Below are 24,450 nucleotides of genomic sequence, written 5' to 3'. Positions count from 1 at the left end.
CAGTAATAATCATTCAAGCTATAAAGACAGAAAATTTTGTTACTTGTTCATTTTTCACAATTATGATATATGAGATTGCTTGGTGCTCAGTCTATAATATTAACATGTTTTTCCACTTTCTTTGTAATAATAAAAGTATTAATAATGATAAAATTTACTAGAAAATTTCATTATATATTCATTAAGCATTTCAATGTTCATAAATTCTCATATTAAGGTACTTTTAGAAGTAAATTTTCTAATAGGTCAAGAAAAATATATTACATTCTTTCTTCATTTATTTTACATATATATATGTGTGTATAATTTAGAAAGTATATATATATACATATATGTATATTTACTATTATACACATACTTTTTCTACTTCAAATATATAAAATAAATGAAGCATTAAGGAAGAGTAAAAGTTCTTGTTGCCTACAAGTTCTTCATCAGGTTGGTCTGTCTTCTACATGCTATAGTTGGCATGTAGAATCTTATTCTCTATAACTTCTTAATCTTCAACATTGAGATCTTAGTATTATAGAATACCAATAGCAAATAAGCTACAGAATTCACTAAGCCAGTTATTGTTATCAAAACACAGTGATTAGGCTAGGGGTCTACAACATAACAAAGTAGAACTTTCAGTCCATTACAAAAATTAAATTGCCTGAATTAAATGAACAATTTGACCAAGAGGAAATATCACAGTCCACAAGATGAATGGTCACACATTTAAAATACTTAGAGATTAAGCAGATGATAGGGCACATAACATGATGTTGAATTGAAAATGTTTCAACGGGCTTGTTGAATTGCCTCAAGTGTAAATCCTAGGACAACCAATTGAGAACTTTAATGAAGAATACAGATCCTTCACCACTGATGACCCAGAACTTTCCATAAAACAAGAGGAGAACAGGAAGTTCAGGAGGTCAGCCTGAGCCAGGCTCCATACCTCCTGCTCAGGTCACAGAGGACAGAAATCACAGGAAGCTACAAATAGTTGCTAAAGCATTTGTTTCTTTTCTGATTAATGTTATTTCTGGACTTCTTTAAATTAAGTAAACTACTAATACTTGTGTTATACTCCCCTCAGGAAAAAAGTTGGAGTAAAAAATGTTTACTAAGGGCCAGAAGAATGAATGAAAATGTGGAGCTGCTGGAGTGGGAGTTGAGGAAAACCTTGAGGAAATCTCAGAGACCTAGCATGGTGAAGCCTCCAAGGTTCAGTGTGGGTGACCATAGCCTGAAATTCCCAACATTGGGCATCTGAAAGTAGAAGTGATCATCTCCAGATAAGGACACCAGTAGAGGGATGGAGACACCAACCCACCTACAAAGCTTTTGACACAAAACTATTCCATCTAAAAGAAATGCGAGGAAAAAATGGAGCAATGGCTGAAGGAATAGGCTACTATTCACCAACCCATCTTGGGATCCATCCCATGGACAAGCACCAAACCCTAATACTATTACTGTTGCTGTGTTTTGCTTACATACAGGAGACTAACATGGCTGCCCTTTGAGAAAATCTATCCAGCAGCTAATAGAGAAAGATGCAGATACTCACAGCAAAGCATTGGATATAGGTTGGGATCACATTGGAAGAGTTTGGGGAAGGATTGAAGGAACTTAGGGGGTTCCTTCACAAATAACCTGGAACCCTTGGGAGTCCCAGAACTAAGTTACAAACCAAAGAACATACAGTGGCTGAACCAAAGCCCCCAGCACTATGTAACAGAGGACTTCCTTTTCTGGCCTTCGTGGGAGAGGATGTCCCCAATCCTGTAGAGACTTGATGGCCCAGGATGGGAGTATATGTGGACACTTTCTCAGAGTATAAGAGAGGCAAGAGGTTGAGGAAGAACTCTTTGATCAGGGACCATGAAGGGAACAACATTTGGGATGTAGATAAATAAAATAACTAATTAGTAAAAATTAATTTAAAAAAGAAATTACTTACCCATAGCATCTGTTGTATTTGATATTTTTATTCAGGCCATCTAGGACTTTCGTGTCTTCTGTAGTCAACTGAAATTCAAAAACCTATCATACAAAAAAAAAAAAAAACCCTTATTATATTTATTCTGTATATTTGTGAGTCTAAGCATCACACTAAATAGTGCAGATATACTGTTTAATGTATTAAAAATATGTACATATTTATCAAAGCATTTTAGTGATTAATACCATAAATAAATGTAACCTTTCTCTATACAGAGGATAAACAGGCTGAGAAAGAAATTAGGGAAACAACACCCTTCACAATAGTCACAAATAGTATAAAGTATCTTGGTGTAGCTCTAAACAAGTAAGTGAAAACTTTGTATGACAAGAAGTTCAAGTCTCTCAAGAAGAAATTGAAAAAAAACTTTAGAAGATTGAAGGATCTTTCATGGTTATGGATTGGCGCGATTAAAATAGTGAAAATGGTCATCCAACCAAAGGAAATCTATAGATTCAATGCAATACCATCAAAATTCTAACTAAATTCTTCTCAGAGATAGAAAGAGAAATTCTCAACCTCATATGGAATAACAAAAAATCCAGGATAGGCAAAAACAATTCTCAACAACAACAACAACAAAAAGAACTTCTGAGGGAATTGCCATCCCTGACCTCAAGATGTACGATAGAGCAATAGTGACAAAAACTGCATCTTATTGGTACAGAGATAAACAGGTTGATCAATGAAATAGACTGAAGAGCCAGAAATAAAGCAAACATCCATGGACACTTGATCTTTGACAAAGAAGTCAAAACCACACAGCGAAGACAAAAAAGCACCCTCAATAGATGGTGCTGGTCTAACCTGAGGTATGTCTGTAAAAGAATTCAAATTGATCCATACTTATCTCATTTTCCAAAGCTCAAGTCCAAATGGACCAAGAACCTGCACATAAAACCAGATTCACTGAATCTAATAGAAGGGAAAGTGGGAAATAGCCTTGAACACATTGGCACAGGGGATATTTTCCTGAACAGAATACCAATTGCTCACACTCTAGAAGAACAACTGACAAGTGAGACCTCATGAAAGCAAAAAGCTTTTGTAAGTCAAAGAAAATGGTCAATAGGCCAAATAACAACATACAGATTGCAAAAAATTTTTAACTAACCCTACATCTGGTAAAGGGGTAATATCCAAAATATACAAAGAACACAAGAAGTAAGTCTCCAGAAAATCAAATAATCCAACTTCAAAATTATCAACAGAGCTAAACAGAATTTTCAACAAAGGCATCTCAAATGGCTGAGAAGCATCCAAAGAAATGTTCAAAGCCCTTAGTCAGCAGGGAAGTGCAAATCAAAACAACCATGAGATTCCACCATATACAACCAATCAGATTGCCTAAGTTCAAAAACTCAGGAAACTGCAGAAGCTGGTGAGGATATAGAGAAAGGGGAACACTCCTCCATACACCAACACTTGCTGGTGGGATTGCAAGCTGGAGCAATCACTCTGGAAATCAATCTGGAGGTTCCTCAGAAAAATGAACATAGTACTACCTGAGGACCCAGCAATACTACTCCTGGGCATATACCCAAATGATGCTCCAACATGTAGTAAGGATACATGCTCCACTATTTTAATAGCATCTAGAGACTTCCCCACTTTGGGATCCATTCCATCAATAGACACTAAACTGAGACACTATAGCTGATGCCATGAAGCAGTTGCTGACAGGAGCCTGATACAGCTGTCCTCTGAGAGGCTCTGCCAGCACCTGACTGAGACAGATGTAGATACTTACAGTCAACCACTGGACTGAGGCCACAGACCCCAATAGATGATTTAGAGGGAGGCCTGAAGGAGCTGAAGGGGATTGCAACCCCATAAGAAGAACAACAATATCAACTAACCTGGACCCCTGGAGGCTCCCAGAGACTAAGCCACCTATCAAAGTGTATATGTGGGAAAATCCATAGCTCCTGCTACACATGTAGAAGAAGACTGCTTTATATGCCATCAACTGGAGGGGATTTGCTTGGTTCTGTGGAGGATTGGTGTCCCAGAAAAGGGGGATGCTAGAGAGATGAGGTGGGAGTGAGTGGATGGGTGGGGGAGCACCCTCTTAGAGGTGAAGGGGCTGAGCAAGGGGGTGGGGGAGCTCATGGAGGGGGATCCTGGAAGGAGAACAATATTTGAAATGTAAATAAATAACAATAAGAGAGAGAGAGAGAGAGAGAGAGAGAGAGAGAGAGAGAGAGAGAGAGAGAGAATTCTGGAAACTAATTCCTAAATTAATATATATATATATATAGTCTCATACATAAAGGTATTAACAAGTAAGCTGAAGAAGGAACAAACCCACTATAATTCCAAGCATGATCTTAATCATGTTCTTCATAGGTTCAAAACAAGCAAAGTACAGTAATTTAAATGTTTAACATAATTCAGTAGTTGTCATCAATAAAATTTTTTCTTTATTTTAATGTAAAAATTTCTATACAATATACCCTTCCCCAATGTTTCTCAAATTTCTCTCACTACCATAGCTAACCAATTCATCTCTAAAAAATAAATAAATAAAAATTACAAAAAACAAAATAAACTAAAATTTAATAAGACAAAAAAATACTAAAACAAAATCTCAGGAAAAAATATAGAGTTCATTTTGCATTGGTCAAATACTCCTTGGAGAAAACTGATTCTCTACACCAGGTTTCAGTGGCAAATAGCTTCTATTTGGTTAGGGGTGGGACGTTGCATCTATTTCCTCATTTTTATTCTGATGTTTCTTACCTAACCTGTGTAAATCTTTTTATTCTTTGACAGTAACTGTGAACTTACATGTACTTCAGTCCTCTTGTGGCTGGAATATGGCAATAAAGTGACTCCTAATGATATATTTCAATACCCATAGATCAAAGCATTATTCATCCATCATATGAGAGGCTTCATAAAGTTGATGCTAACTAATGTGGTGACCCAGTATTGTACAGTGTGCAGACTGTGAAAGACTTGGGACCTCTACACCTACTTAAGAGTCTCTTAATTAAACCCCTCCCCTCAGGGCTCAGGAATCTATGTGGAAGGCAAGCAGAAAGACTGTAAGAGCAAGAAGTGGCGGCTAACTCCAAGTAAATAGTCTCATTAACAGTTTTTTATGTCTAAACATGAGCAATCAGAATATAAAAATGTCTTCTTGATCCTTACAGTTTCTGTCTGTGCTCTGAGTTGAACCTATGCCACAGTGCTCCATATCCAAATACCACTGGGTGACAACTCGTCTCCCAGGAGTATGGACAAGCCTTTGAGCACAGGTAAGACCGTGACTTCTGCACCTAGGGATCTGACTGGAACCCTCAGGACACAGAAACCTAGAAGCATCCTGGGACAGGATCCTTCAGGTTTCCATCTGCACTGGGAGCTGGAGCTGATCCAGTGCCCCAGAGCTCCATACCCAAATACCATTTACAGACAGCTGTTTTCCCAGGAGTGCTGACAAACTTGTAAGCACAGGTAAGACCACCACTCCTGCTTAAATGGACACAGAAACTAAGGAACAGCCAGGGACAGGATCCTTCCAGTTCCTCTATGCAACCTTGGAGCTGACCCAGTGACACAGCTATCCATACCCAAGTTCCTACCAGAGAGAACTTGTCTCCCAGGAAAACTGACACTCAGACATGCAAGAGGGACAAGCCATAGTCAGAGACAGCAAGATCAGCTAACACCAGAGATAACCAGATGGTGAGAGACAAGGGCAAGAACATAAGCAATAGAAACAAAGGCTACTTGCCATCATCAAAAACCAGTTCTCACACTACAGTGAGCCCTGGATACCTTAACACTCCAGAAAAGCAAGACTCTGATTTAAAATCACATCTCATGATGAAGATAGAAGATTTTAATATGTAAATAAATAACTCCCTTAAAGAAATACAGAGAACAAAGGTAAACACAGAAAATCCCTTAAGGAGCAAACACAAAAATCTCTTAAAGAATTACAGGAAAACACAATTAAACAGGAAAAGGAATTGAACAAATCTGTCCAGTATCTAAAAATAAAAATAGAAACAATAAAAAATGGAAAGGGGACAACACTGGAGAAATAAAACCTAAGAAAGAGATCAAGAGTTATTAGATACAGGCATCACCAACAGAATACAAGAGATAGAAGGGAGAATCCCAGGTGCAGAAGATATACCACAGAAAACATTGAAACAGCAGTCAAAGAAAATGCAAAATCCAAAAAGCTCCTAACCTAAAACATCCAGAAGATACAGGACACATTGAGATGACCAAGCCTAAGGATAATAGATATAGAAGAGAGTGAAAATTCCCAACTTAAAGGATCAGTATATATCTTCAACAAAATTATAGAAGAAAACTTCCCTAACCTAAAGAAAGTGATGCACATAAACATACAAGAAGCTTACAGAACTAGAAGTAGACTGGACCAGAAAAGGAATTCCTCCCACAACATAATAGTCAAAACACCAAATGCACAAAACAAAGAATATTAAAAGCAGTAAGGAAAAAATGTCAAGTATCATATAAAGGCAGATTTATCAGAATTACACCTGACTTCTCACCAGAGACTATGAAAGCTAGAAAATCCCAGGAAGATGTCATACAGACCATAAGTGAACATAAATGCCAGCCCAGGCTACAATAACCAGCAAAACTCTCAATTACCATAGATGGAGAAAACAATATATTCTATGACAAAACCAAATTACACAATATCTTTCCACAAATCCAGCCCTACAAAGGATAGTTAAGGGAAAACGCAAACCAAGGAGGGAAACTACACCCTAGAAAAAGCAAGGTAGTAATCTTTCAACAAAATCAGAAGAGTATAGCCACATAAACATAAAAATAACATAGAAATAACAGGAAGCAAAAATCACTATTCCTTAATATCTCAATATCAATGGACTCAATTCCCCAATAAAAATACAAACACTAACAGACTATAAGCATAAACAGGACCGAACATTTTGCTGTATACAGAACTACACCTTGGTGTCGAAGACAGACTCTATTTCCGAGTAAATGACTGGAAAAACAATTTTCCAAGCAAATGTGCACAAGAAACAAGCTGAAGTAGCCATTCTAATATCAAAAATAATTGACTTTCAACCTAAAGTGATCAAAAAAGATAAGGAGGGACACTTCATACTCACCAAAGGAAAAAAAAATCTACCAAGAAGTACTCTCAATTATGAACATCTATGTTCCAAATACAAGAGCACCCACATTCATAAAAGAAACTACTAAAGTTCAAAGTACACATTGCACCTCACACAATAATAGTGGGAGAATTCAACACCCCACTCTCATGAATGGGCAGCTCATGGAAACAGAAACTAAACAGAGACACATTGAAAATAACAGAAGTTATGGACCAAATGGATTTAACAGATATCTATAGAAAATTTCATACTAAAACAAAAGAGTATACCTTTTTCTTAGCACCCCATAGTACCTTCTCCAAAAATGACCATGTAATTGGTCTTAAAACTGGTCTCAAAAGATACAAGAAGATTGAAATAATCCCATGAATCCTATCAGATCACCACAGACTAAAGCTGGTCTTCAATAGTAACAACAACAACAACAAAATAATCTCAGAAATCCCACATATATGTGGAAGCTGAACAATGCCCTACTCAATGATAACTTGGTCAAGGAGAAAAGAAAGAAAGAAAGACTTTTTAGGATTTAATGAAAATGAAGGCAAAACATACCCAAAGGTATGGGACATAATGAAACCTGTGCTAAAAGAAAAACTCAGCTCTGAGTGCCTCCAAAAGGAAACTGGAGAGAGCATGCACTAGCAGCTTGGCAGCATACCTGAAAGCTCTAGAACAAAAAGAAGCAAATACACCCAATAAGAGTATAAGCAATGAAATAATCAAACTCATGGCTGAAATCAACCAAGTAGGAACAAAAAGAACTACACCAAAAATCAACAAAACCAGGTTCTTTGAGAAAATCAACAAGACAGATGAACCCTTAGCGAGAATAACTAGAGGGCACAGCGACAGTGTCCAATTTAACAAAATTCAAAATGAAAAGGGATATATAACAATAAAAACTGAGGAAATTTTAAAAAATCATCAGATCATACTACAAAAGCCTAATAATCAACAAAACTGGAAAATATAGATGGAATGTATAATTTCCTAGACAGATAACAAGTACCTAAGTTAAATCAGGATCAGATAAACCATATACAGTGTGTCATAACCTATAAATAAATAGAAGCAGTCATTAAAAGTCTCCCAACCAATAAAAGCCCAGGACCACATTCAGAATTCTTTCAGACCTTCAAAGAAGGCCTAATACCAATACTCTTCAAAATATTCCACATAATAGAAACAGAAGGAACACTACCCAATTCATTCTATGAAGACACAATTACACTGCATATTCTCCCTTGGAGATGGAATGGTTTCTGTCTAATCAGGAACCTGTCACAATTTCCTTTCATACAGGAATTCATAAGAGATTTTTTTCTACTTCTATCATGTTTAATGTTCCAAATAGAGTTTAAAAACTGAAAAAAAAGTCATCTTAATGCAATTCAAAGTAAGACTCCTATTACTAATACTTACTAATAACTAATCTTCAAAGAACAAAGAAGTGCCATCAAGAAAATTGTCTTTTATAAAATGCGGTCAACTTATTCACCATGATGGTTTCCTATTGTTAACAAATGGAAATTAATGGGCCCATGAAACCAAATGATCTCTGAGTACTTGCATCAAGAAAAAGATGATGAAAATATATAAGATCACCTGGCACTAGTGGCTCACACCTTTTAGCCCAGCACTTGGAAGGCAGAGGCAGGCAGATTTCTGAGTTCGAGGCCAGCCTGGTCAAAAAAGTGAATTCGAGGACAGCAAGAGCTATTCAGAAAAGCCTGCCTCAAAAAAACAAAACAAACAAACAAAAAAATACCGTAAGATCAATCATATTAAATTGCAGATGCTTCTTTCAGATTTCTTATTTTTCTTTTGTTATTAGATGTTTTCTTTATTTACAATATCTCGTTTTCTAGGTTCCCCTCCAAAAAAGAAAAACAAAAAAAAAAACCAAAACCTAAAACAAACCCTTTCCCTCCCCCCTCCCCCCACTCACCACCACACCCTCTCCTGCTTACTGGCCCTGGCATTCCCCTACACTGGGGCATAGAACCTTCATAGGACCAAGGTCCTCTCCTCCCATTGATGGCCGACTTGGCCATCCTCTGCTATTCATATGCTTCTGGAGCCATGAGTCCCACCATATGCACTCTTTGTTGGAGTTTTAGTCCCTGGGAGCTCTGAAGGTACTAGTTAGTTCATATTGTTGTTCATCCTAAGGGGTTGCAAACCCTTCAACTTCTTGGGTCTTTTCTCTAGCTCCTTCAGTAGGGACCCTGTACTCAGTCCAGTGGATGGCTGTGAGCCTCTACTTCTATATTAGTTGGGTACACTAAGAGCCTCTCAGGAGACCAATATATCAGGCTCCTGTCATGTAGCACTTGCTGGCATCCACAATAGTGTCTAGATTTGATGATTGAATATGGCAAGGAATCCCAGGTGGAGCAGTCTCTGAATTGTCCTACCTTTAGTCTCTGCTGCATAGTTAGTCTCTACAACTCCTTTCCTGGGTATTTTGTCTCCCCCCCCCCCTTTTTAAGATATTTGCTTTATTTACATGTAAATTTCTCCTTTCCCAGTTTGCCCTCCAAACAAACAAACAAACAAAAACAACAATAACAAACTCCTGTTGCCTCCCCATGCCTGCCACCCCACCCTCTCCCACTTATTGGCCCTGGCATTCCCCTACACTGGGGCACAGAACTTTCATAGGGCCGAGGTCCTCTCCTCCTATTGATGATCGAATTTTCAATCCTCTATTATACACATGCTGCCAGAACAATCAGACCCACCATGTGCAGTCCTTGGTTGGTGGTTGAGACCCTGGGAGCTCTGAGGGTACTATTTAGTTCATATTGTTGTTCATCCTAAAGGGCTGCAAACCCTTCAGCTCCATAAGTCCTTTCTCTAACTCCTTCATTGGGGACCCTGTACTCAGTTCAATGGATAGCTGTGAGCCTCTACATCTGTATTAGTCAGGTACTGTCAGAGCCTCTCAGGAGATAGCAATATTTAGGCTGGCTTGTCTTTCCTTCAGTCTCTGCTCCATAGTTAATCTCTGCAACTCCTTCCGTGGTTATTTGGTTCCCCCTTTTAAGAAGGAATGAAATGTCTACCTTTTGCTGGACATTTCCTTTTAAGAAGGAATGAAGTATTCACACTTTGGTTTTCCTTCCAATATATACAAAGAACTCAAGCAGTTAGACTCCAGAGAACCAAATAACCCTATTAAAAATGGGGTTTAATAAATGTTTAGCTATTTAACAAAGCTAAACAAAGAATTCCTCAACTGAGGAATACCAAATGGCTGAGAAGCACCTAAAGAAATGTTCAACATCCTTACTCATCAGGGAAATGTAAATCAAAACAACCTTGAGATTCCACCTCACACCAATCAGAATGGCTAGGATAAAAAACTCAGGTGACAGCAGATGCTGGCAAGGTTGTGAAGAAAGAAGAACACTCCTTCATTGCTGGTGGGACTGCAAGCTGGTACAACCACTCTGGAAATCAGTTTGGCGGTTGTCTAGGAAATTGGACACAGCACTACCAGAGGACCCTGCTATACCACTCCTGGGCATATACCCACAAGAAGCTCCAATATATAATGAGAACACATGCTCCACTATTTTCATAGCAGCCTTTTTTATATTAGGCAGAAACTGGAAACAACCCAGATGTCCCTCAACAGAGGAATGGATACAGAAAATGTGGGACATCTAAACAATGGAGTAGTACTCAGCTATTAAAAACAATGAATTTATGAAATTCTTGGGGAAATGGATGGATCTGGAGAATATCATCATGAGTGAGATAACCAAGTCACAAAAGAAAACACATGGTATGCATTCTCTGATAAGTGGATATTAGCCCAGAAGATCAGAATACACAAAGTACAAACCATAAACTACAAGAAACTCTTTCAAATTTCTTTAAATTTTTTGCATATTTGGCAGCTAATGAAACAACAGGAAACTATCAATAAAATAGGTTTTCTGTGACTCAGTAAGAGAGAACAGAATCAGTATAAATTTTTTGGTTTGAAACATATAGAAGTTATCAATTCATACAACAAAAACACTTGAAAATTCGATGATGATGATGATGATGATGATGATGATGATGATGATTGATTGATTGATTGATTAAACCTCTCAATACTGTCAAACAGCCATGGCCACCAAAATAATAAACAATTCAATGCTATATCAACATTGTCAAACAAATAATTAAATACCCTTAGGGGAAACTGGAAAATTGATTGAAAATTCCTATAACAGATTAATCCACAGAGAATAACCAAGATTTAAATAAGTTTGTGTAAAAGTGAGATTTAGGACATCTGGAAGATGGGCTCATTCCTCAAAGGAAATACATTAATCACTGTCAAAAATTAGTTTACAGTTTCATTGATAACAATTTTTTATCCACTTTTAAATTTTAAGTGTGTTTTAGTCAGTATGTGAAATGACAGAGTAATTCTGGTCAAACTTAAGAATAATCTGGAAAGGGGAGATTGTGATTTTTTTAAGGTAATGGAGAAGAATTTATGTGTGTTTCATGCAGGAGAGCATAATGCCAGTCAACCACAAAAAGAAAAAAAGAAAGGAAGGAAGAGAGAGAGAGAGAAAGCCATGAAAAATTTGAATATGTAGAGAAGGCATTGCTATTCATGATAATATTTAATTTATAGTAATGGGGAAATGGTACATTTTGGAATGATGTATTTCAGCAAAATCATAATGTATGAACAGTGATCTTAAAGAATTAAAAAAATGAAAGAAATAGACTACAAAAACATCTACTCATATTTGTGTCTTCCAGGGTTCATTCTGTATTTAATGAATCTAGCACTGTCCATATTAGGATGTGGAAGAATTGTATCCACATGTCTTGAGTCTCAGTTTTATTATGAGAAAGAATGGTGTACCTGACATAAGTTTACACATGAAAACAGTGTAGAGATTTCAGAAACTACTTGATGATTGTGTAGTGTGAGGGCACTTGTGAGCAGTATGATAAGAGTACAGAGAGGAGAGACTCTCTCCAGTAAGCTCAGTGAAGTCTGTATCCTGGAACAGACACCCCACAGCTCATCACATGTGTGAGCCACTTCACTGCAGAACAAGAGAAAGCCTGGCCAAGATGAGAATAGCCTGACTGGGATCACACCATCCCACACAAATCTCTAACTATAAACTGGTAAGCTACAACAGTGACTTTTCATAAAGGTCAAATATATAGACGTGGATTGATTTTAGCAATACTGGTATTAATGGAATACTTGATACCCTATTTTCAATAAGCAGACAATCACTATCAAAGGAGCCAAAATGTGAAAGAAAAGAGGAGACATAAAATGCTTTCAAAGTGATTAAATGTCTGAATATTAAAATATGAGTGTGCTTTAGTCCCTGGGAGCTCTGTGGGCATCTGGACCCAAGACTCCAGGTACATATGCAGCAGAGGACGACGCTACCTGGCATCAATGGGATGGGAGGCCCGTGGTCCTGTAAGGTATAGATGCCCCATTATAGAGCAATGCTATGCCAGCAGGTGGGAGTTCATATGAGTGGGGGAAGCAGGGGGTGGGAGATGGGCTAGAGGGTTTGCAGAAGAGAAAACGGGAAAAGGGATAACAGATGACATGTAAATAAATAAAATATCTAATAAAAATTTTAAAAATAAATAAAATATGAGTCTATACAGAAAATATAAGTTTAGCCAGTTATAATTTAAAGGATTAAAGTCTCATAGTCTCAGGGCCTCATTTCAGAAAACAAATAAGAAAACATGCCACTCACTTAGGTTTGAGTTTCCAATGTAATGCTAACATAAAATTTTAGTGTAAATAGTGGTCTTTCTGTGGAAAAGTATCTATGATCCCTGGAGATGCTCTTAAAGCCCAGATAAACACGAAATTTAAAAAGACTCACTGGGGCTATAGGACTGACAGCAAAGTACATAGGACAATTCTGTGTAAGTGTCTAACACCCACAGCAACTCATCACCTGTATATTTTCCTTTATCCTCTTCTCACTGAAACTCTTGGCCAGAACCACAACCCCACGTTGCAGCTGGTAGTGAAGAGCAATCAGGGCAGGAGTTCGCTTGTACTTTTTTGCCATGGAACCAAGGACTGGATCATCCAAAAGAACAGGACAGCTCTTGTCCACCCTGGAAGAGAGTTAGATATGCTAAATTGCTGTTCCTAACTCTTTGATTTGTTCGAATACTTCTAATACATAGAAACTTTGATATATAGGCCACATTTCCAGTGCGTGAAATTACAAAGCCATTGTTGTTTTTATTCTCCCCAAAATGAAATTTCTCCAGGCTTCCAGTTCATTTCAGAATAAACTATAAAAAAATGATAAGATACTCATCAATGCTTTCCTTCGTTTTGACTCTCATTGTCCATATTACCATTCTTTGTCACGGTTACTTCCAAGAGCACTATGAGCAACCAGAACAATGTCTTTAGAGTTGCAGAAATCCAGAAGTTTTCTCTGGTTGAGATAAGGATGACATTCTACCTGTAGATGGATGAAATAAAAATGTGTCAATTTATACAAAATTCTGCATTCAATGTAAAAAATCATTAAAATATTATACAGCTGAGTTAGAGAAGTTTGAAATGAATATACCACTCTTAGTCCTGGTGTGGTGACTCAGTCCATAACACAGTATTTTGGAATGCTGAAGCAGGAGTACTGCAATGTACTTTAAGCCAGTCTAAGCTATAATAAATTTCAGATGATCTTGGGCTCCACATAGAGACTATGTCTCAAAAATCAAATAAAAGAAAAATAGAATATGAAGAAGCAAGAGAAGGAGGGGTGCAAAATGGTAAAAATAGAAAATATAAATATCTACATAGTAAGGTATATTTTACATTTATTTATATATTTTTTGTGGATTGGTAGATGTTTGTGTGCATGTTATAGTGAACATGTGATAATCAGAAGACAACTTGTGTTATCAGTCCTTTTCTTCTACCATGTGGATCCCAAGAATCAAAGGGTGAAGACCCTTCTTTATGCATTGAGCGATCTTAATAAGTCCATAATTAAATAATTTAGGTATCTTATATTCATTGTACATATTGAGAATTTTCAGATACATTTTTAATAAAGAATGTCACACATTTTGAGCATGTTAAGGTTCTTCCACTTCCTTTCCATTTGTTGCTCCAGATTTACATATTTAAAATTAGTACTTAGAGCTGGGCAGTGGTGGCACACGCCTTTAATCCCAGCACTTGGGAGGCAGAGACAGGTGGATTTCTGAGTTCTAGGCCAGCCTGATCTACAGAGTGAGTTACACGACAGCCAAGGCTACACAGAGAAACCCTGTCTCAAAATAAACAAAAACAAACAACCAAAAAAATTAGTACTTACATTGGAAGGAACAACTGAAGAAGTAACACTTCTGAGATGAGTGAGCTCTATACCCTACTTGATAGATACAAATACCTGTTTTTGCTATGGTGAGTCATGATTGATTTCAGATGTGAGGCAGGGAATAGACTCACTGAATTTTAATTATTAAATAAAACACTAAAAGAAAAATTGATAATAATTCATAAGGAAACACAAAAACCTGTTACATGGACAACCTAATACTGTCATTTATGTATAATTCAATATTAAAAGGAAAAATTAAATCTATCAAAGTACATACAAAAATAACAATAAATGAATTCTTACTAAAATGCAAAAAGAACAACAGGCAACTAAGAAATTCTGAGAATAGGAGAAATACTAAATGGCATGCCAATCAGTTCTGTGGTATGAAATGATCGGTACTTAAAACATAAACATATAAGTATATACAGACTGAGCAGGCTATAATAATGGATTTATATATATAGGTATATATTTATGTACAAACCCACATGCATATGTGTATATAACAATAATCAAAATGAAGGTATACAAACTGAATTTGAATGAGAAAAATGGGTATATGGGAGCATTTGTAAGGAAGAACTAAGGAAGGAAGAACTAAGAAATAAAAACACATAAAAAACACTCGTAGTCCCCAGTGAGAAGGAATCATTACAGTGGTTTTCTTTCTCAAAACAACAATTATGAAAATTATTAAAGTTTACCCTGTCTTGCAGAATGAATTTTAACAGATTAACATTTTCAAAGTATGTCACAGGTAAGAATTGTCCACAAAGTAGTAAAAAATGAAATGATTTCCAAACTATAGAAGTTGACTGACTCAGAAAAAAATCACTGATGGATTCTCAAATTCAATATGAGAATTGGACATGAAACATATTCCAAATATATATATGAATTTATGTCACAATTTGCAATAAAGAAACTTTACTATTTTCTTTAATGTTGCTAAAAATAATTCTGGGGACAAGGCATTGACACAATATATGAGCTTCTGATAGCAGAAACCAGAGAAATTCAAAGATGGTAAGGAATGGATCATCATCTCAAAGCTTCTCTCAGTTTGTAATGTTATTTCTTCCCCCAGTTGGCACCTGACAGCAAGAGAGGAAGAAAGGAATGAACAAGAAAGAAGGGAAGCTGAGGATGCCCACCTGGTTGCACACAGGCTTGTGCTTGAGCCTCGGCTTGTTCAGGATCTTCTCCAGCTGCCTGCAGTTAAAGTTGGACACCCCGATGGACTTGGCTAATCCTGCATCCTTGCATTTCTCCATGGCCTAGTGAGGAAAATATGCCAAAATATAAACTAGTAAAAGTGAAAAACTGAGGTCTGAAGGGATGGTCTGGCCTCAAAGACTACTAGCTGCTCTTCCAGAGGACCCAGGTTCAATTCCCAGCACCCACATGGTGGTTTACAACTGTTCATAATGCCAGTTCCATGGGATCTAACACCTTCTTCACACAGATGTACCCCCACACTGGCATAAGGGAAGACCCCAATGCAGAAATAATTATTAAATGAACAAATAATAATGCTAGAAAGAATACTGTAGAGAAATAAAATTAAACTTCTTTGCATTTTTTAGGAATAATAAAACAGCAAGGAAAGTGATACTATCAATCATTAAGAGGACCCTGAACTATCCCCAGTCAATTATATTATCATCATATTAAGCAAACATACCCTTCATTTATATTATAGGTCAGTCATACATGATCCCCATATCTAAATTAAACCAGCCCTAATAAAGAGCATTAGGTTCTATAAGTGCATGCAAACTTCACTCTCACAGTTCTGACTCTCCACTCCTTCACCGTACTTCCTGCTGTGCTCTCTAGCCCCAGTACTCACTTCCCAGGTGTCACAGATATCCCTGCATCATGTATGAATTTTCCATTCTTGTCTTTTGGAAAATAATTCTCTCCTGGCTGGAATAGAGACAAATGTCAAGTAATCTCTCAAGTAATGCATTTACTCACAATAAAAAAGTTGGCCTAAAGAGAGGGCTATGACTAGAACTTCTGGCAGGTGAGTGATCATTTTTCATGTAACACTTGTTCTAAATGTAGAGATGTAAAAAATGTTTTTGAGAACCACAGTTTTTTTTCTTTTTAACATGATTTTGTTTAAATAAAGAACTTATTTCTGAGTACTTAGACTATCTTGCTTGACTTATATTACTGTTCAATACCACCTTCACTTAGAAATTTGGCAAGAACATGGCAGTGATTTTGACCAACAATAAATTCCACTATTGACCCACAGTATATAATCAGGCTTCCTCATGCCTATGGGTGTTTCAGGCCTGGCAAATGAACAAAAGATGAGAAGATAGAGTTTCTGTGTTTTGTTTTGTTGTTTTCTTTCTGTTTGCAGTGTGTGTGTGTGTATGTGTGTGTGTACATGTGTGTGCATGTATATGTGACTACTGTGAAGATGCTGATAAAGTCATAAGAAGTGAGGTCCCTTGGAGTTGAAATTACAGGCACTTATGAACTTCCTGAAGTGGGAATTGGAAACTGAACTAATATCCTTGGTAAGACCAGCACTTGATTTTAACCACTGAGCCATATTTCCAGCACTAAAGTTGTATATTTACAACTTTTTGATGATGTAAGATACAGGGAATCCAACAGATGTTATTGAAATAGTACTTCAAACTACCTCAAGGCTAAATTTGTTACCAATGGAAACTGTTGGAATAAAAACTAAGCAAATATGGAGCTGGATTGCTCAATTATTAAGAGCACTGGCTGCTCTTCCATAGGATATGGTTTCAATTTCTAGCACCTATGAATCACTTCATAATTGATTATAAGTCTTAGCCCAGGGGAACTAATACCATCCTTTGGATCCACTGGGTACTAGGTACAGACATGGTAAAAGATATACATGCACACAAAACACACACATAAAATAAAATAAAAACCACTTTTTAAAAACCTTAGCAGTTTTATAATAATGCAGGAACTGAAAAGCAGAGACATTATAATGACTACTTAGAATGTCAAGCTATTAGTAACTGAGACTCTTCAGTTACATAATCTTATCAACATTTTACATGAAACATTTGGAATGTTTTCTAAATTTAACTGAATTGTGTTTTTAAACTTTATAAAATTCAACCAACCAGAAAACTTGTAAGAGATGAAATTTGTTGGTGATTCAAACTGCATACCTTCATGGCTATTGGGAAATGAATGAGGTACAGGTCAACATAGTCCAGCTGGAGTTGCTTCAGTGACTGTTCCAAGCAGACTCGCACCAGTTCTGGACGATAAAAAGTACACCAAACATGCAAAAGTTGAAGAATGGATATGAAATTAAGTTGTTGAATTTCCAGAATTTCCTCAGTTACTTTGCTGTCTTAGTCAAGGTTTCTATTCCTGCACAAACATCATGACCATGAAGCAAGTGGGGGAGGAAAGGGTGTATTCAGCTTACACTTCCACATTGCTGTTGATCACCAAAGGAAGTCAGGACTGGAACTCAAGCAGGTCAGGAAGCAGAATGCAGAAGCCATGGAGAGATGTTCCTTACTGGCTTGCTTTCCCTGGCTTGCTCAGCCTGCTCTCTTATAGAACCCAAGACTTCCAGCCCAGGGATGGCACCACCCACAAGGGGCCCTACCCCCTTGATCACTAATTGTGAAAATGCCCCACAGCTGGATCTCATGGAGGCATTTACCCAACTCCCAATTCCACCAGAGAGCTCCTAATCCTGATAAACAACTTCAGCAAAGTAGCTGGATATAAAATTAACACAAGCAAATCATTGGCCTTCCTCAACACAAATGATAAAAGGATAAACTGGATGAGAAAGAAATTAGGGAAACAATACCCTTCACAGTAGTCACAAATAATATAAAACATCGTCGTGTGACTCTAAGCAAGTAAAAGAAGGTTTGACAAGAACTTCAAGTCTCTGAAGAAGGAAATTGGAGAAGATCTCAGAAGATGGAAAGATCTCTCATGCTCATGGACTAGCAGGATTAATATAGTAAAAATGGCCATCTTGCCGAAAACAATCTACAGATTCAACTCCCTTCTTTGTGATAACTCCAGCCTGTGTCAAGTTGACACACAAAACCAGCCAGTACATTTACCTAACACAGAGACTGGTGTGTCACTGACGACCATGGGAAACAATATTCTTCTTGATTTTTTTTCCATCTGAACAAGCCACAAAACTCTCTTCAATGCTTATTTATTATGAGTTAATCTAGAATATTACTCAAGTCCCCAAAGCTTTCAAGTGATAATAATTTATCATCAACCTTATATTTCACTGAATTTATAAAAGACTTTAAGAATCTAATGCTCTATAACACTGCTGCATAGACAGGCCTCAGAAGTGGCAGGGAAGCTGGGACAGGATCCTTTCTACCTTCATCTACATCTAGGAGGGAGTGCGGACCCACTGCCCTCTCTGACCTTTTCCACAACCACAGAGCTTGCCTTCAGGAAGTGCTTTGACCCAGGGACTCAAGTGAGATCACCATTTTCTCCCAGTGACTTTCTAAGGCAGGAACAGCCAGAAGGCACAGACCTTAGAAGAGGCATGGAAGCTAGGAAAGGGTCCGTTCTACCTCTGTCTAAACCTAGGAAGAACAGCAGATCCACTGCCCTCTCTGCACCTTTCCTGCAAAGAGAGAGCATATTTCCAGAGTGTGCTCTGACACCAGGACTCAGGAGGGAGGACTGATCCACAGTCCTCTGCACATGGGTCTTACTGGAGGACAGCTGATCTCCTAGAAGTTCTGACACAGGCTTATAGGCCTACAGAAGGAACAAGATCCAGCAAGAGACAGCAAAAACATCTAACTCCAGAGATCAACAGATGGCAAAAGGCAAATGCAAGAATCTTACTAACAGAAACCAAGACTACTTGGCTTCATCAGATTCTAGTACTCTCTCCACAACAAGTACTGGATATCCCAAAACACTGGAAAGCAAGATTAGGATCTAAAATCATATTTCAAGATAGTAATAGAGGAATTTAAGAAGGACATGAATAACTCCCTTAAAGAAAACCAGGAAAACACAGGTAAAACATAGGTAAACAGGTTCAAGCTCTTAAAGAGGAAACACAAATATCCCTTAAAGAATTATAGGAAAGCAAATTGAAACAGGTGAAGGAATTGAACAAAACCATCAAAGAGGAGTCAAAGGCAGGAAATAATCAAACTCAGGGCTGAAATCAACGAAATAGAAACAAAAAGAACTATACAAAAAATCAACCAAACCAGGACCTGGTTCTTTGAGAAAATCAACAAAATAGATAAACCCTTAGCCAGACTAACTACAGGGCACAGAGACAGTATCCTAATTAACAAAATCAGAAATGAAAAAGGAGACATAATAACAGACACTGAGGAAATCCAAAAAAATCATGAGATCCTACTACAAAAGTGTATACTCAAGAAAACTGGAAAACTTGGATGAAATGGACAATTTTCTAGACAGATACCAGGCACCAAAGTTAAATCAAGATCAGATAAATGATCTAAACAGTCCTATATCTGCTAATGAAATAGAAATAGTCATTAATAATCTCCCAACCAAAAAAAAAATAGCCCAGGGCCAGATGGGTTTAGTGCAGATTTTTTCAAACCTTCAAAGAAGACCTAATACCAATACTCCTCAAACTATTACACAAAATAGAAACAGAAGTTACTCTACCAAATTCATTCTATGAAGGTACAATTATTCTTATACTTAAACCACACAAAGATTTAACAAAGAAAGGAAACTTCAGACTAATTTCCCTTATGAATATCAATGCAAAAATTCTCAATAAAATTCTTGCAAACTGAATCCAAGAACACATCAAAACGATCATCCATCATGATCAAGTAGGCTTCATTCTAGGGAGACAGGGGTGGTTGAATATACCAAAATACGTCAACGTAATTAACTATATAAATAAGCTCAAAGGAAAAAAGCATATGATCATTTCATTAGATGATAACAAAGCATTTGAAAAAAATCCAACATCCCTTCATGATAAAAATCTTGGAAAGACTGGGAATTCAAGGTCCATACTTAAACATAATAAAAGCAGTATACAGCAAACCAGTAGCCAACATCAAACTAAATGGAGAGAAACTTGAAGCAATCCCACTAAAATCAGGGACTAGACAAGGCTGTCCACTCTTTCCCTACCTATTCAATATTTTACTTTAAGTCCTAGCCAGAGCAATTAAACAACAAAAGGGAATGAAAGGGATACGAATTGGAAAGGAAGAAGTTAAATTTTCACTATATGCTGATGATATGATAGTATACTTAAGTGACCCCAAAAATTCCACCAGAGAGCTCCTAATCCTGATAAACAACTTCAGCAAAGTAGCTGGATATAAATTTAACACAAGCAAATCATTGGCCTTCCTCAACACAAATGATAAAAGGATAAACTGGATGAGAAAGAAATTAGGGAAACAACACCCTTCACAATAGTCACAAATAATATAAAACATCGTCGTATGACTCTAACTAAGCAAGTAAAAGATGGGTTTGACAAGAACTTCAAGTCTCTGAAGAAGGAAATTGGAGAAGATCTCAGAAGATGGAAAGATCTCCCATGCTCGTGGACTGGCAGGATTAATATAGTAAAAATGGCCATCTTGCCGAAAACGATCTACAGATTCAATGCAATCCCTATCAAAATTCCAACTCAATTCTTCACAGACTTAGAAAGAGCAATTTGCAAATTCATCTAGAATAACAAAAAAAGAAAAAAAAGACAGGATTGTGAAAACTATTCTTCACAATAAAAGAACCTTTGGTGGAATCACCATCCCTGACCTTAAGCTGTACTTCAGAGAAATTGTGATAAAAACTGCATGATATTGGTACTGTGACAGGCAGGTAGATCAATGGAATAGAATTGAAGACCCAGAAATGAACCCACACACCTATGTTCACTTGATCTTTGAAAAAGTAGCTAAAACTATCCAGTGGAAAAAAAGAAAGCATTTTCAACAAATGGTGCTGGCTCAACTGGGGGTTAGCATGTAGAAAAATTCAAATCCATCCATTCTTATTGCCTTGTACAAAGCTCAAGTCCAAGTAGATCAAGGACCTCCACATAAAACCATATACACTGAAACTAATAGAAAAGAAATTGGGGAAGAGGCTTGAGCACATAGGCACAGGGGAAAATTCTGAACAGAACACCAATAGCTTATTCTCTAAGATTAAGAATTGACAAATGGGACCTCATAAAATTGCAAAGCTTCGGTAAGGCAAAAGATACTGTCAATAGGACAAAACAGCAACCAACAAATTGGGAAAAGATCTTTACCAATCCTATATCCAATAGAGGGCTAATATCCAATATATACAAAGAACTCAAGAAGTTAGATTCAAGAGGGCCTAATAACCCTATTTAAAAAATGAGGTACAGAGCTAAACAAAGAATTCTCAACTGAGGAATATCGAATGGTTGAGAAGCACCTAAAGAAATGTTCAACATCCTTAGTCATAAGTGAAATGCAAATCAAAACAACCCTGAGATTCCACCTAACACCAGTCAGAATGGCTAGGATAAAAAACTCAGGTGACAGCAAATGCTTGTGAGGTTATGGAGAAGGAGGAACACTTCTTCTGATGGGACTGTAAACTGGTACAATGACTCTGGAAATCAGTTTGGTGGTTCCTCTGGAAATTGGATATAGTATAGTACTGCTACCAGAGGACCCAGCTATTCCACTCCTGAGTATATATCCAGAAGATGTTCCAACATGGACACATGCTCCACTATGTTCACAGCAGCCAAGAGCTGGAAAGAACTGAGATGTTCTTCAACAGATGAATGGATACAGAAAATGTGGTACATATACACAATGGAGTACTACTCAGCTATTAAAAACAACGAATTTATGAAATTCTTAGGCAAATGGATGGATTTGGAGAATATCATCCTGAGTGAGGTTATCCAAAGAACACACATGGTGTGCACTCTCTGATAAGTGCATATTATCCCAGAATATTGGAATACACAAAGTACAATCCACAAACCACAAGAAACTCAAGAAGAAGGAAGACCAAAGTGTGGATACTTCATTCCTTTTTAAAAGGGGAAACAAAATACCCATGGAAGGAATTGCAGATACTAACTATAGAGCAGAGACTGAAGGATGAACAATCCAGAGACTACTCCTCCTGTGAATCCATCCCATATTTAACCATCGAATCCAGAGACTATTGTGGATGCTGGCAAGTGATGGCTGTCAGGAGCCTAATATAGTTCTCTCCTGAGAGGCTATGACAGTACCTGACTAATCGAGAAGTAGAGGCTCACAGCCATCCATTGGACTGAGTACAGGGTCCCCAATGAAGGAGCTTGAGAAAGGACCCAAGGAGCTGAAGGGTTTGCAGCCCCTTAGGACGAACAACAATATGAACTAACTAGTACCCTCAGAGCTCCTAAGGACTAAACCACCAACCAAAGAGTACACATGGTGGACTAATGGCTCCAGCAGCATATGTATAGCAGAGGATGGCCAACCCAGTCATCAATGAGATAAGAGGCCCTTGGCCTGTAAAGGCTCTATGCCCGAGTGTAGGGGAATGCCAGGGCCAGGAAGTGGGAGAGAGCTGGTTTGTGAGCAGGGGGAGTGGGGAGGCAACAGGTTTTTTGTTTGTTTGTTTATTTGTTTTTGGGTTTTTTGGTTTGTTTATTTTTGTTTTTTTATTTTTATTTTTATTTTTTGGAGTGGAAACTGAAAAAGCAGATATATAATAAGTAAATAAAGAAAATATAATAAATTGACAAAAAAATCTCTTCTGCATATACACTATGATGTGTTATGTTTGCTTATCATATATGTAGGATATGTTACCCTAGCTATTGTTTTTAATGTAAATAATCCTCATGTAAATGTCTTGGGGATTTCCCAAGGTGTCTAAGAACAGTATGGTTCAGCCACTTTATAGAAAACCAACAGCAAGGAAATAATGGTTTTCTAGGACATAATGCTTTGTGCTCTTCTAGGTCTAAGTAGCCATTTGAAATTATTGTAAAATGACAGAATATATTACCAGTAATAACACCTGCGTGACCTGCATTTGTTCTTTGGAGTTAATTTTGAATCCCAGGTCTTTTTAGTAAAATATCTGATGAAGCAATGACTAAGTGTCACTTTTGCTTTCAAGCATCTCTAACCTTCACCTGAACAGAAAGCAATGCTGCTTTGTCTACATAAGAAGCAGAATAAAAATGTGAAAACTCAAAATAACCATTGGAGGGCCATAGTGCTCCATAACAAAATACCACCAAGAGAGAGCTGGTCACCCAGGAGTGATGGCACACCTGTGAGAACAGGAAAAGACCACCACTTCTGCTCCAAGGGGCCTGCCTGGAGACTTCAGGACACAGGAACAGAAGCACAGCCTGGGACAAGATCATCTGGTTTACCTCTGTGCCCAGAGCTAATCCTGTACCACAGAGCCCTTAGCTGATCCTGAGCAATAATGTTGCACACCCAAATACTGCTGTGACAGAGCTGGTCTGCCAGGAGTGCTGGCATACCTGTGAGCACAGGTAACATTACCACTTTTGCTCAAATTCTTGACCCAAGAGGGATCAGCTCAGAGTCATCAGCACACAGGAAGCAAGGAACAGCCAGGGACAGGATCCTTCAGAATTCCATCAGCACTCTGGAGCTGCCCCTGTGCCACAGTTCTCCACACCCTAATTCATCCTGGGGAGAACCAGACTCCTAGGTGTACTGACACACAGGCTTGGAGGAAAGGAAAGACAAAATCAGAGACAGCAAGGCCAGGTAATGTTAGGGATATCCAGATGATGAGAGGCAACAACAAGAACATAAGCAACAGAAACCAATGTTCTTTGGCATCATCTGAACCCAGTTCTCCTACCACTGAGAGCCCTGGGTTCCCCAACATACCAGAAAACCAGAACTCTGATTTAAGGTCACATCTCATG

At 37.6% G+C, this 24,450-nt stretch overlaps 1 protein-coding gene across 1 annotated transcript; it reads right to left on the bottom strand.

The window, feature by feature from the left end:
• Positions 1-1,182: 1,182 nt before the first annotated feature.
• LOC116082589 (estradiol 17 beta-dehydrogenase 5-like) lies at positions 1,183-24,449 on the bottom strand. The gene is given in 11 exon segments (XM_031359483.1): positions 1,183-1,321; positions 1,952-2,034; positions 13,101-13,266; positions 13,516-13,625; positions 15,653-15,775; positions 16,351-16,373; positions 16,376-16,427; positions 17,678-17,865; positions 19,232-19,277; positions 23,668-23,699; positions 24,413-24,449. Coding segments are annotated over 11 exon segments (999 nt in total).
• Position 24,450: the final 1 nt, after the last annotated feature.

The sequence above is a fragment of the Mastomys coucha genome, unplaced genomic scaffold (genome assembly GCF_008632895.1).
Source record: "Mastomys coucha isolate ucsf_1 unplaced genomic scaffold, UCSF_Mcou_1 pScaffold7, whole genome shotgun sequence".
NCBI lineage: Eukaryota > Metazoa > Chordata > Mammalia > Rodentia > Muridae > Mastomys > Mastomys coucha.
The sequence above is the reverse complement of the archived record's forward strand: the minus strand, read 5'-3'. Positions and strand labels throughout refer to the sequence as shown.